This window comes from Melanotaenia boesemani, chromosome 22 (assembly GCF_017639745.1).
Source record: "Melanotaenia boesemani isolate fMelBoe1 chromosome 22, fMelBoe1.pri, whole genome shotgun sequence".
Classification (NCBI taxonomy): Eukaryota; Metazoa; Chordata; class Actinopteri; order Atheriniformes; family Melanotaeniidae; genus Melanotaenia; species Melanotaenia boesemani.
Genome location: NC_055703.1, coordinates 12824785 through 12838879, shown reverse-complemented (window position 1 = coordinate 12838879; position 14095 = coordinate 12824785). Strand labels below are relative to the sequence as shown.

Here is a 14095-nt window from a genome sequence, read left to right as displayed (position 1 = left end):
CACAATTGTATCTTGTTTTCTCATTGAACGGCCATATGTTTGCAGCAGCACAAATGTCAAGCCATAGAAGACCCCTGTGAATGTTGCTACTGCTGTGTAAGAAGCTTTGCAGTGTCCCACTTATTCACAGAGCATTCTGCCCTTCCTGATACACACTGTGAATAAACTGACAGCCTGTGGATGTGGCCATGCTAGCAACATGTCCCAGTGGCACTGTGCTAAATATCTTCTCCCTTTCTCACTTTGAATGGTTCTAAATGGGGGCTGTCAAAGCCAATGAGACAATGTGAAGCATACTCACATCTCAGTGTGAGATTAATTACTTCAGACTACTTTTTCCAATAGCAGCATTTTTGCTGACAATGCCATATGTAGGTCAGGCTCTGTGAGCGGCTAACATCAGCTTTGTAAAGGGAAGGGTTTACACCTGAACAGGTGTTGCCGTTAGGTGTATGTGTAGTGAAACCAGCTCAAAGCAGTAGTCCAGCCTGTTTGCTAGCATGTTTTAATGAGGTAAAAAGCCTTGTAGAATCAGATCATATCTCCCCATGTTTGAAATATTAGAAAATTCTTTTGAGCTCCGTAGATGTTCATATTTCATCTTTTTGGCTACATGCTGTTGTTACTTGAGCTCCGCAGTCCATTGTGCCATTCCTCGGATATGTATGTGAAATATTTGTGTGTGCGGTCACTGGGAGCTAGTGGATTGTTTGGGTTAGTGCTGGGGTGGAAGTTCCATCATGGGCAGGGTGGTATTTCCTGAGCCTGCTGAATAAATTACAGCCTAGATACCATATCAGTGAAGACATAAACCCACATTAGCCTGAAAAAATTATATTCCCCTCCCCATCGTAACAACTAGAACTTAAATCTTTGTTTATCTAGATGGATGTTTCTCAACGTCTATAGATAAAAATGTGAGGAGTGATCCCTCAAGGTTTCTCTCCAAAGATGGTAAATTTATAGTGAAACTTTTAGAGGTAACTTCCTCTTAAAGATTGTAGCGTGAACTCTTGTGGAGTGTTCTTGGTATTCTACAGTATCGTTAGTACCTTTAGCATCAGAAGTTGTCCAAGGAACAACTTCATGTCTACAGGGTAACGGGAACTTCACGCCCTGTTTTCATAACATTATAAAGGTACATGAGCTGTTGCTTCAGTAACTGATGTCATTAAATAATGTGCAACAAACCATTTGTCTGATCTTCTAAGATGGGGAGACTGATAGTGATTTGGAGGAGAGAGTGTCAGAGTAGGAAGATAACATGGAAGAAAACTGCAGAGACTAGTTCATAATACAAATTTTATTATTTGTTTTGTCTTCTAAGTCATAAATGTTTAGTTAATATTGATAATTGTGGGGTGCTGTTTAGCTCAACTGGGTGAGTGCAGCTCATATAAAAGAGGCTGCAGCTCTTCCACAAGGTGGCCTTTTGCTACAGGTCTAACCCCCTTTTCTGTCCACTAACTGGATAATTAAGATCATTAGAGCCAAATAAATCTTTGAAACAAAGATACTTATGATTTTATATGATAAAGCTATTAAGATTGTGTTCAATGACTGCAATGGTGAAACAGTTATATTGTAAATATAAGAAGTTCAAGAAAGTTCACACCATTTTTAAGTTAAGTAAAATATATCTTAGTTATTGTGGTTTTTATGTTAAACATGAAATAATACTGTGTAGTAATAAATGCTTCTTTCCAAAGACGAGCATTATATAACCTAAATAATAAACTCTTCTTGCTCTCTAAAACATTTATTAAGGATAAATTTATTGATGTGACAAAAGCTTTTAAGACATTCTAAATAGATCTGCAGTTTAAATTTTGATGTAGACATATACTATGAGGGAATACTTAGTCAGGGTCAAAATTGACCCTGACCATACTATAAAGGCACAAAATATGAACAGTCTGTAAGGGTTAACTAATCTCCATTTACTATGACTCTAAAAATATTTAAAAGGATCTTGTGGTTGTGGAGATATACTTATTTCAGGATAATTATTTTTTAGCAGAGTCCTAAAAACAGTCATAGGGCTCAAAGTTAATGATAAACTGAAACCAAATTCAGGTTTAAAAAAATTTAGAATAAGCATGAAGCACTTTGACGACTGCTCTGATCTGCTGTAAGTCTGTCAGCTAATCAGTAGGAATGCAGCATGGAGCAACAAACGGGGACTACAGTGAATAAAACAAAAATTAATAGAAGAAGACTTCCAGAGAAAAGGCCACTATGATCTCATCTTCTTCCCTGCAGTTCTTTATAATTCAGGAGTGAAAGGTGAATCAGACTGTGACTAATATGCAATCTGTTTTCTGGCACGATTCATTCATTTGAAACAGTAAAGATTCAACAGAGTGTGTGTTTATTTTTATTATAAGGCTAAATATACTATATATATATTTTTTTTTACACGCTTTTCACAGAAAAGAAATCTGTTTACCCATTTTGTTTGCCATCTTTACCACCATGGTTTCTATGGTAACTGCAGCTGGCATAGGAGTATGAAATGGTCAAGAAGTGAGCTAAAAATGAACATTTCAAATTTTTTTTCATTTGTCCCAGTTGAGTCAGGACTGTAGTTGTTTTGTATACCAAGCTCACTTTTCTTCTCTTATTGGAAGTATTTTTTTTTTTCCTTTTCTATCTTTTATCTCGGTTAGTCTTATTATCTGTCACTATCTCCTCATCTTCATCCGTGCCATTCTGTGAATGTCGTAAGGAGAAATCTGTCCATGCCATATGTGAATTATTTTTCAAACTAAAGCTTTAGAGCTTTCAGGTTCTAAAAAGCAAAGAGTTTGATGATATCCTGATTGTGTTATGATTTAATTAATTTATAATATCCATAATGATTAATTGATTATAATCTGCCACCCTCTTTTATTAAAATTATCCTGTGAAGCTGAATAAGAATTAAGTTTCATACCTCTTAAACAGATTGGCTGCCTTCATATTTAATTTATGGCCAGTGTTGAAATTATTTTGAGACTGTGTGAGCGGATTGAGGTGAAAAGTAGCTGAGTGGCCAATTTTATACATTAATCAGTTTCTAGAGCAGGTTTCATCTCAGTGGCAGGTCTCGTTTAGGATGGGAATTATGCACGTTTTGGATGGTGAGATAAAAAAATACTCAACTAAATCTGGCCTTAGTCTTACTGCTGTTAGGATATGTTGCTAACTTTAAATGCTCTAACTGTATTTGCATTCTGGTGTTCGGATCAGAATTTACTCCTAATGGGTCAAATTTGTAAAGCTTTGCTTTGTTATCTCATATTAATTAAATGTACAGCAACTGCAGTTTTCTTGGCCAGTTGTAATTATGGTTTTTCTGTCACTATTTCTAACATCTTTCTGCATATGGAACTTATGGTCTGTTTCAAGCAGGTTTAAATCAGTGACAACCGGTCCTAATTATATCTTGGTTTTGTCCAGGTGGAGCCAGCGTGTGGGCCATTACTTCAGAGGAGAGGGGGAAACATGACAAACAGTTTGACTCCCTTGCCCCGACCCTCGGCTACGTCTCAGGTAGGCTGTTGTCGCAAGAAACAGACTATACATTTTCTTCTGAATAACACTTAGTGTTATCAGAGCTGCATCTGATTGCCATCTCTGAGCTCATGTGATTGTTGTTTCTCTGCAGGAGAACAAGCAAGGAAGTTCTTCCTGCAGTCTGGCTTGCCTTCTTCTGTTTTAGCTGAGATTTGGTAACTAAAAACTTGGTGAATTATTTTCAGAAGTCATTGTGAAGCTGTAGCCAGTAGGTCAGTAGGCCCCAGCTTTGTTTTTGGACAAAGTCAGTTTAGTTCATCAGCCTGTTTTCAGCTTCCTGTTGAGCTCTCATTTCCTTCGCAGCCTGCCACACCTAGTAAACTGTGTTTGTAAGAGAGGGGGTAGAAAGTGTGTGTGTGTGTGCGTACTGTAATTACAACACTGTGTGAGGAGGGTTTTTTTTGTAAGAAAAAAAAAATGCCACTGGAATTCAATCCCACCAGGACCTTGTCCCTTGTGTAATTTCTATTGTCTCAACAAAGGGAAAAACAGCACAAGGAATGTACAGTTTGCTGTGAACAGATTACTGGTATGCACCAATTTTTCCTTTTTCCCTCTGGTAGGAACCTAGCTGACATGGACAGTGATGGGAAGATGGACAGATTGGAGTTTTCCATCGCAATGAAGCTCATTAAACTCAAGCTTCAGGGAAGGAACTTGCCCTCTGCCTTGCCAATCATCATGAAACAACCTCCTGCTTCCAATAGTAGTTCAACCATCCCTTCATCAGCAAGATTTGGTAAAAATTCTTAATCTAAAGATGGATTTGGAGTCTAACCTCTCAGAAGTGTCTCTTAATTAATTTAAACCTAATTGTAATTACATATTTAAGAAAGTGCAAAATGATGGCAGCTCAGTTCTCTCATATGTATGACGAACTCTGGCCTAATTACCATATGTTGACAAAATGACATTAACCCATTTTTAGATATAACCTGTCATGTTGTTTGTCTTCTAAACGGCGCTCGTGATCTCCTCATGTTAACTTGTGTGTTTCCTCCATATAGGAATGGGATCAATGCCAAACCTGTCAATTGGTCTGTCATCCATGTCAGCCATGTCCACCATGCCATTCTTAACACCCATCCTTGCTAATCCCCCTTTGCCTTCTGGGCAACCTCTGGTGCCGACACCAATGACTCTGCCCCTGATCACCTCATTTGGACCCTCTGGTCTCCCCAACGGCAACATCAACCTCTTCACTCCACCTCTTGTTCCTAGCAATGCAGGTTGGTTCTGCAGTAGAACCATTCTGATTTTGTTCTTAGATTAATCAAGACTGATCAGTAAACAAGTACCAGCACATTCAAACTTGACATAAGCTCAAAAAAGCTCGAATCATTTTATTTTATTTTGATGTGTCGGAGCAGGGAAACATCTCAAACATGCAGGACAGTGGCCCTCAAGGACCAGAGTTTGACATCCCTAGCTTGTAGTGTGTTTGCATGGACCACCACCAGGAAAGTTATTTAGTAGTGGCAGCTGGAATTAAGTCAGAATTTTCTCTGTTGAATATAGGCTCTGTTAAACCTGGACAACAGATTTCTTCCTTTGTTCTTTCAGCATCATTTGCATGTTTGTGTGTGATGGACCAATTACATACAAACAAATGGGCTTCACATAGAACTTTGCTCTAATTACACTGAAGACCTAAAAACATGGTCTTCATTCAGTTTATTTGCAGGCCCCAAAAAACTGAGTCAGTTACAAAGGTTACAAAACTAAAACAATGTTCTTCACTTGTGTGTCTGAATTGCTGTTGATATTAACTTGTGCACAAGAGCAGAAAACCAGCAAGTGGCCCAGACAGCTGATTGCGCCTGTTAACAGAATTACAGATTTTTTAAATTTGTAAAATAAGAAGCAAACAGAAATGGAAATCAAAGAAACAATGTAGACGATGTAAATAACTTAATGATCTGTGCTTTCATTTAAAAGTACCTTGACAGGAAAGATGTCAGGGAGATAAAGACAAAGACACAGGGTTTGATGGCATGCAGCAAAGGGCCACAGGCAAGGACTTGAACTCAGACCAGCTGCATTGCAGGAGCTTCAGCCTTGGCACACGCATGGGATGCCCTGAAGTTACAGTGGCTGAGCAAGCAACTCCATGCAGATTAGTTTTACTGAGAATTTACACCCCACCCCTTAACTCCCCTCTTTAACTACTGCTCTTCTGCCAGCTTCCAAAATTGTGTGTTAAAAGTAATTTTTGTAAAAATAAAATCCTGGTGTCAATATTTAGTACATTAGGGTCAGTTATGCATCACCCAAACATCAGTGCTGCTGTTATATAGTGAGAATGAACACAATCACACCTTATCTTATCTTGTTCTTGAGGTCTTCTGGTGGGTACATAGGTGTGTGTGTATATGAGTTAGAAGCATAATAACTGCTCCTATAAATGCTTCTATAAGTTCAAAGGAAGTCAGTGATAGCAAGTGTGTTTAAACATTTGCAACTCTCTCAAATTACAGGATCTTATATTTGGACCCTTTTTAGTCAGTAACTTCTCCATCTTTTTATTAATCTAATGTAATTACATATAATAGTTTTGTGCATAACTTGAGGAGTCTAATAAAAGTGGCTTTGACATTACTCTTACTTGGAGTTCCCTCAGTCTTTATTCCGCTCTCTCTGCTGGTGAAATGTATCTCAGCCACTGCCCAAGAGACTAACACGCTTTAGTGTAGAGTTGCAGGCAGCCGCAGTCTCTTTGTTTTTAGCCAGATGTCAGTCACCTTGCTGGTAGAGTGCCGTGTGCTGTGACTGTAAAATATGGAGAGATAAGATGTACACACACTCAAGGACGACTACACTCAACTAAGTGTCTACACTTTGTCATATTGATTTAAGACAAGCCCATATGCACTGTATATTTACATATGTGCACTAAAACATTGTATTGATTTTATATATAGATATATAGATATAGATATATATATGTGTGTGTGCATATATATATATATATATATATATATATATAGATAGATAGATAGATAGATAGATAGATAGATAGATAGATAGATAGATAGATAGAGAGAGAGAGAGAGAGATGTGTATATATAGTTTGTTTATTTATTTATTTCACTGCCTCCATTCTTATTTTCAGGGCCTTCTCTTACTGGTTTCTCCTCTCCTATGGCTTTCTCTCCATCCACGGGCATGTCAAAGGCCAACTCCCTGTTGGACCTGGGGTCAAGCAGGTGAGAACATGAATGTCAGTAGACGTGATGCTGCTGCATAAGTAAAGTGAAGCAGAAAGATGAATTCTGAATTATGCATGTCTTTCACATTGAATCTTTCAAGTCAAATACAGCTACACCTTTATTTGTGTGCTTACACAGAGGCAGCATTTTGGATGGAAGGGTTCAGAATCAGAACACAGGCAGAGATGAAACACTTAGATAACACAGAGAGAGCAGGAAGGACTTTTTGATATCAGATGTTCTTGTTGCCAGCAGTAGGAAGTGGACTTGTTTTGAGTCACACAAACAAGAGAACTGGAATCCAGTAGCGTTCTTGCTGGGAGGTATTTCTAAAAGCTGTGTTTCCATTCATTTTTATTAGCTGTATCATTTTGGTCATTTTTTTTTTAAATGATTTTTTTTTTATGAAAATCAATTAAAATAATTTTGAAATGTGACACAAATATTTATGTTATTCAGAGGCTGAATTATACCTGTAATAGCAAAGAAATGTTCTTAAGTTAGCATGCATCAGTGTATCATTTAGTCTTTATTGTTACATATAACATGTAAATGTAAACATGTTATTGTTAGCTTTAAGCTTGAATCCAAAGGGCATTTAAACATTCTGGCAAACATGCCAACATGGCTCTTGTTCTTTTTTAAAACTGTAAAGAAAATCATGTAGACTGAAAATGTGTAAAAAAAAAATAGTGAATTAAACTGGATGGTGCAAGCATAACATTAGTGTGACCATTTCCATGAACTTGTCACCTGTGAGTTTTGTCACATTAAATGCTATTATAGATGTTATCTGCGGTTTAAAGTTAGGCCCTGCAGTGTTATTAAAGGAAGAAGGAAATATCAGTTATGTGAAAGTTTTTTTTTTTCCATATATATCAGTCAAATTTCAAATGTGCTCATGTGTGAAGCTCTTAATCTTGGCCTGAAAACGTTACAAAAGTATGATGTAATGAGGGGAAAAGAAAGAAGAAACCAGTGTCTGAAAGGCTTTGTGCTATATCACTAAGAACTAGATTTCTTTGGGTATCTAATAACCTTGACACTCCTTTTGGCATTATGTTCAGTTTCCAGAAAATGACGGGAAGAAGATCTAATTTCACTGTTTAGAATAGCATAATGCCTCTGCAACCTCAGGTGGATGCAGGAAGGCAGGTGGCAATATGAGTGTCACAGTCCTGAGAAGTAAATACAGGCTGATCCACCCAGATCACTTTTACCTTCTAATATCATGACAAACACATGATATATAGACTCTGGGTTTTCTGGATTTTTGTTTTTAAAGTTAAATTAGTATTTTTTTAAACCTAAAATATACATTTGCACTAATAATCAGCACACACTCTATAATACAGACTCAGAGAAAAATGTCCTGAGGCAGAGGGAGTGGTCCATTCCCAAACCCAATTTATTCCTCATTTTGATTCAATTCAAGTTTCCATTCAGTTACAGTAGTAGGAAAGGAATACGTTCTTCTCAAATAATCATCATGGATTCAACCTGACTTTTTTGCTGTTCTGGCAGAGGGCTTGTTTATAGTAAAAACAGAGTAGATGATTAGCATAGCCCGAGAGTACATTGCTGTCTTGTTTCTGAGAATCACTGTCTACGTGGACGTTCACGCCAGCTTCCTCTACAGCTAATTAAGAGCTGAGAAATAACACCAGGGAGTCTCGCTGCAATTAGTGGTTTTAAGTCAAGGCTTGAAAAGGAAGAATGAACATGCTGACCACCTAAAATTACTGTGTACTTTCCCATTTGCTAATATCTTATCATATCAACATTCCTTTTTTCTCTCTTTCCTTAGTTCAAATTCTTCCTCCACCGCGTCACCGGCCAGCAGCTCTCCGAAGATGGGTGCGGGTGACTGGGCCGTTCCACAAGCTTCGAGGCTCAAGTACCGTCAGCAGTTCAACACGCTAGACAAGCTCATGAGTGGCTACTTGTCAGGTGGGTCCTTCACTCACATACACACACCAACCTGAATAAAGACAAACGGGATCAGGGAGCAGCTCATGAGTGGCCGTGTTAGTGTTTGACAGAGCATGCTCTGGATCAGTTTCACTTTGCACACATTTCCTCTCATACTTGTGACTGCTCTTAAGCCCTATTAACAAAACTCTGCAGGCACAGATACATACACACCCACATGAGTTGCATAGTGAGTTAATTCTGCTATTATTTTCACTTTGCAGGACCTCAGGTTAGAAATGCACTTATGGCATCAAACCTGACTCAAACTCAACTAGCTACCATCTGGTAAGTGTAAGGTGTTTGTGTGTGTGTGTTTACTGGATTTGGCAGTTAATTAATTTAGCTTTGCATGACTTAAAGTGGGAAACTTTCCAGCTGAGTCCTATGTCTGAGTCCTATGTCTTAGACCAGTGATTCCCAACAGTGGTCCTCAAGGCACACTATCCTGCAGGTCTTAGATGTCTAAGACCTGCAGGATAGTGTGCCTTGAGGACCAGGGTTGGGAATCACTGTCTTAGACCTCAGTGCTTGTGACTTACTGCCCACACCTGTTACGTTTTGCTTCACTTCCATCACTGTCATCAATCCCACTACCAGGAAAGTAAGCAGCTGTTTTCAGTGGAAGACCTCTGACAAGCTACACACTGCCTGTCACTAGCTGATAAACATCTATTTCCAGACATTTCTCGCAAGAAATGACAGAAATTAAAACATCAAAGCTTTTCTGTGCCCATGGAGTGTGCAGCAAGTTAAGTTTGACATCAGCAGATTTTCTTTAGGTTGACCTAAGCTCTCAATCAGATCATAACAGCTGTTACCAACTCTTACTTATTAACCAAGATTCTTTTCTTCAGACTTGTCATTTAAGTCTTGTGCTGCATTTGACTGCTCCTTGAGATCAATACCAAAAGAGAAATAAATTTTCTTATCTGTGCTGTATAAGCTGCAGTAGCCGGCATTGTAAAACCAATTTGGCAGCAAATCACACCCCATAAAAAACATATTTATGAGGTTCCTGCATCAGGCAACTGAATAAAGTTTGCTGTGCCGTTACATTACTGTACAGCTCAGCAGGTTAGCAGGTTTTTTTTTTTTTTTTAACCACCAGTTTTATTCTGGACCTCCTCTGCAGCATATAAAGTGTTCAGGATAAATTATAATAGTGATCTAACAAGGTTTACAAAGCACCTTCTTGACCTTGAACACTGGCTCTACTAACCCATGAATCTTTCTTCACAGTAAAGCCCTCTCAGGGCCAGAATGACCAAACTACTTAAGATTTATTATCTGCATCTGCTGGATATGTTAGCTGTATGTTAACAGATCACCTAAACATATGACATGTACTGCTATATATAGACTGTTTGCTGTATGTCAGATTTATGGGGATCTTGTTATTGCTGTTTTAAGATTGATCCAGTGTCCCCAAGAGGCCAGCAGAAACATTGCTTGTTGCTCTAAATGTTAATATCCTCCCCCATGGTATTCTTTCTAATGTAATTTTTTTGTGTTATTTATGTGTAGGAGCCTTGCAGATGTTGATAAGGATGGTCAGCTGCGGGCTGATGAGTTCATTCTTGCCATGCACCTGGTGGACATGGCTAAGACTGGTCGCCCTCTCCCTCTCACTCTGCCTCAAGACCTGGTACCTCCCTCTCTCAGGTAACACAGAGAACCTGTTGTAAGTTTAACAAATTTGCAGAGTAAAATCACAAACTTTTGTTTTTCTCTCTTTCCAGAGGAGGAATTAAGTCCAGTGAGCTTGTTAATGGAACAGGACCCTACATAAGTCCCTGTTTAATAGACACGGGAGAGATGGAGCCGACACAGAAGAATAAGAGCAGTGGTATGGCTCTCTGCACTCTCCATGTTACGTTATAAAGTATTTCTGCATGTGTCAAATTTCTCTAACTCATTTTTTAGTGTCCTACGAGGACAAGCTAAAGGAGAACTTTGCACGAGGCAGTGCCGAGCTGGAGAAGCGACGGCTGGCTCTGGAAGAGGAACAGAGGAAGGAAAGAGAGAGGAGGGAGAAGGAGGAGAGGGAGGCTCAAGAGCGGAAGGACAGGGAGACCAGAGAACTGGAGAATAGGAGGAGGCTGGAGGAGGAGAGGCGGTTGGAGAGGCAGAGAGAGATGGAGCGACAAAGGGAGGAGGAGAGGCTGAGGGAACTGGAGAGGAAGGAGGTGCGTGGTAGCAGTAGTGGGATACAGAGTGTCTTGTTTGTCGCCTATGCTAACCATCCACCTTTGTACTTTCAGGCAGCAAAGCAGGAGATAGAGCGCCAGAGGAGGGAAGAGTGGGAACGAGGGAAGAAAGAGGAGCTAGGAAGGAGAAAAGATGGGGAGCAAGAGGAGATTTCTCGACTAAGGGCAAAAAAGAAGAGCCTAGAGTTGGAGCTAGAGGCTGTGGTGAGACTACGCTAACATCGATAAAAGTACATATTAATATGACAATTTGAAATTGTCAGTCAAACATGGGCACCCTGTAATGTGCATTATGTATCTCATAGGGTAACAAGCAGAAGCAGATCTCAGACCGTCTCCGTGATGCTCAGAGCAAGAGGCGAATTCAGAAGGCAGAGGTCGACCTCGTCAATCAGAAGAGGGAAGCACGCATTACTGAGATTAATGCACTTCAGCTTGAGTTTGAGGTTTAAGTTGTCTTTATTCTTAACCTTTCTACTTTTAAGCATATGAGTTATTCCCATGATTCCCAGAAGTTATTTCTATTTATTATTATTTTCTTATCACATATGTGTGGCTCTTTATCTGGCACAGGAATGGCACCAAAAGCTCTCACAGCTGGTTCCAGAACAGCAGCGGCTGACCGAGAAGCTGCGAAACATCAGCCTGAACAAACTCTCCAGTGAGTGGCAAATGTTTACTTTCACAACACACAGAGAGTAAGCTGGTTTACGAATTGTCACATATGTCTCTGACCTCTGATCTCTGACCATGCAGCGGTGACTTCGAGCTCCCTGACCGGGAGTGTGACAGAAAAGAGTGTGAACTGTCGCAGGCTCAAGGACCAGCTTGACATCCTAGAAAGGGAAACAACAGACAAACTGTCCCAAATGGAGCAGTACAACAAGGAGCTTAAGGTCAGTGATCAACACAGACAAGGTTACAGAGCATGCTCAGTGCCTGTTTCAAAGGGAATAAGGCTATGAACTATACACATCCTAAATTTTCCTAGCTCCAGCCCAATCAATCAGACCACATGCCATATTACAGTCTTAGGTCATATAGGGGAGCTGCTGCTCGAGTCCTCACTAAGACCAAGAAGTAGATCATATAACTCCAGTCCGCAGATCTTTACACTGAATTCCTGTCTGTCCAAGACTTGACCTCAAAATCCTGCTGGTAGTTTACAAAGCACTGAATGGTTTAGGGGCAAATACATTCAAGGTCTTCTGGTTCATTATGAACCAACCAGATCCCTTAGCTCATCAGGGTCAAATCTACTTTCTGTTCCTGGGGTAAGAACTAATCATGGAGCTGCAGTGTTCAGCTTTCATGCTCCTCACATGTGGAACAAACTCCCAGAAAACTGCAGATCTGATGAAAGTCTCAGCAGTTTTAAATAAAAGTTAAAATGTTTCTATTTGTCCCCTTTTATGAAAACTACTGTTAATTCCTCACACTGGGACTTTTTTTGTCTTGCATTTTATTTATTTTATTTTAGCTTTTTCTGTTTTATTTCATTTCTTTTATTTCTTTTATAGTTTGTTTTGAATCTACTTTTTAAAACTTCCTACAACCCGCTGTAATCATTTAAATGTTTAAGTAAAGCACTTTGAATTGTCCTGCAAATGCAAATGTGCTATACAAATAAACAGCAACTGGCCATCATCCTCCTAAATCTTTGAAACAAAAATACAAAATAAACACATTTTCACACTTGTTTAATTGAGTTTATCAACTTGTAGGAAATTATAATGATGATTTGTCATATTTATGCAGAAAAACAAAAATGTAGTCAGTTCTAGCCTTACTGTATTTTGCATTTTTAGCTACTAAAAGCAACAGTGCAGCAAACTGAGGTAACACCAGTTAAAGATGAATCACACCAGTTCAACAAGGCCCAAAGCTGACTTTTTGATTTCAAATCCTGTTTGGCTGGTTGCAATAAGTCAAGTTTTCCCCTTCAGGCAAAGAAAACCATGTTATCTAACATTTATTCAAATATACATATTAGCTGGCACAGAGCCTGCTGATGCAGTACTTGTACAGAATGATAATTCTTCCTCTCTGATTACTCTGATTCATATAATGGCTGCATCCAAAAGGTTGCTCTTTATCTTTTTGCTCTGCTCAACTTCTATTACTTTGATATGCTTGTGAAGCTTTTAACCCGTCTTTCTTTTTCTTGTCTTTGTCTTTCTTTATGCACAACCTGGATTTCTCCTCACTTCAAATTTTATTTACTACATTTATGATTTTGTTCTCTTTACAACTTCATAACTATCTCTCCGTATCCCTGTTTTTCTATCTTTATCACACACACCCATCCGTCCTGTATCCTCATCTTCAATGTCCCCAAACTTTCATCATTACACTTTGTATTTTTTAATAGCTTGGGGATATGGATGACTGTGTCCTGCGAGGCCTTCTGTCCCTGCTGGCCTGTCTCAGCCAGCTTTTCCTTCTCATCAAGGTTATCCCTCCCCCTATCTTCATCTCCCACTCTCTTCAGTCTTTTCCTTTTCATTCTCCAATAATTTGATCAGTTTGCTTATCTCTGTTCTTTGTCTTTCAACTCATTAAACGGAGCACTGGTTTGGTACCCTTTTTTGTTGTCTTTTCTCTCCATGGGGTTTGTTCTCATCAGTGTTTTCTGTGTAAACAGGATGCACACCAGAGGGTAAAACACACACAGACACAGTGTTTAATCTGCACAATTTGTGTTTGAAAGAGGGCAAAAAAAGGTTCAGCTTATACACTTGTACATACTGCATATCTGCATGTTCACATGGTCGTTAATGTCTGTTGCATTAATTACTTGGAAGTTATAGCAATAGTTGTGGAGAGATGTTCGTGTGTCTCCCTGCACTGCATCAGGAGCTGAGGGAGAAGCAAGTGAAGCAGCAGGCTGTCCTGGACGACCTGTACAGAGTCAAAGAGGAGAAACTGAAAGAGCTGCAGAGACGCAAAGAGGAGGAGAAGGAAAGGAGGAGGAGAGAGGATGAAGAGGCAGCCAGGTGAATCCGAAGAAGCATGTGACTTTTGTTTGTCTGTATCTGCCTCATGCAGCAGATTATGTCCAATGATCCATTACCTGAATCTGCTTTTTCTAATGACATTTTCTTTGTGTAGCTCGCACTTAAGATGACTTTTATTAAGTAGAATTTG

The 14095-nt window shown here is 39.3% G+C and overlaps 1 protein-coding gene across 4 annotated transcripts in view; it reads left to right on the top strand.

Annotated features, from left to right (window-relative positions):
* Positions 1-14095, top strand: part of itsn2a (intersectin 2a) — a 36784-nt gene that overhangs the window by 6862 nt on the left and 15827 nt on the right. For 2 of the 4 annotated variants that reach the window (XM_041975684.1, XM_041975686.1), the window contains exons 3-18: positions 3442-3534; positions 3650-3713; positions 4122-4297; positions 4566-4787; positions 6671-6764; positions 8575-8717; positions 8963-9026; positions 10266-10403; positions 10481-10587; positions 10665-10927; positions 11003-11152; positions 11254-11394; positions 11522-11609; positions 11705-11844; positions 13320-13400; positions 13805-13944. In XM_041975684.1, the coding sequence (XP_041831618.1) occupies positions 3442-3534; positions 3650-3713; positions 4122-4297; positions 4566-4787; positions 6671-6764; positions 8575-8717; positions 8963-9026; positions 10266-10403; positions 10481-10587; positions 10665-10927; positions 11003-11152; positions 11254-11394; positions 11522-11609; positions 11705-11844; positions 13320-13400; positions 13805-13944 (2104 nt within the window). The remainder of the gene's footprint in view (positions 1-3441; positions 3535-3649; positions 3714-4121; positions 4298-4565; positions 4788-6670; positions 6765-8574; positions 8718-8962; positions 9027-10265; positions 10404-10480; positions 10588-10664; positions 10928-11002; positions 11153-11253; positions 11395-11521; positions 11610-11704; positions 11845-13319; positions 13401-13804; positions 13945-14095) is intronic. The other 2 variants (XM_041975687.1, XM_041975685.1) reach the window with 1 other exon arrangement.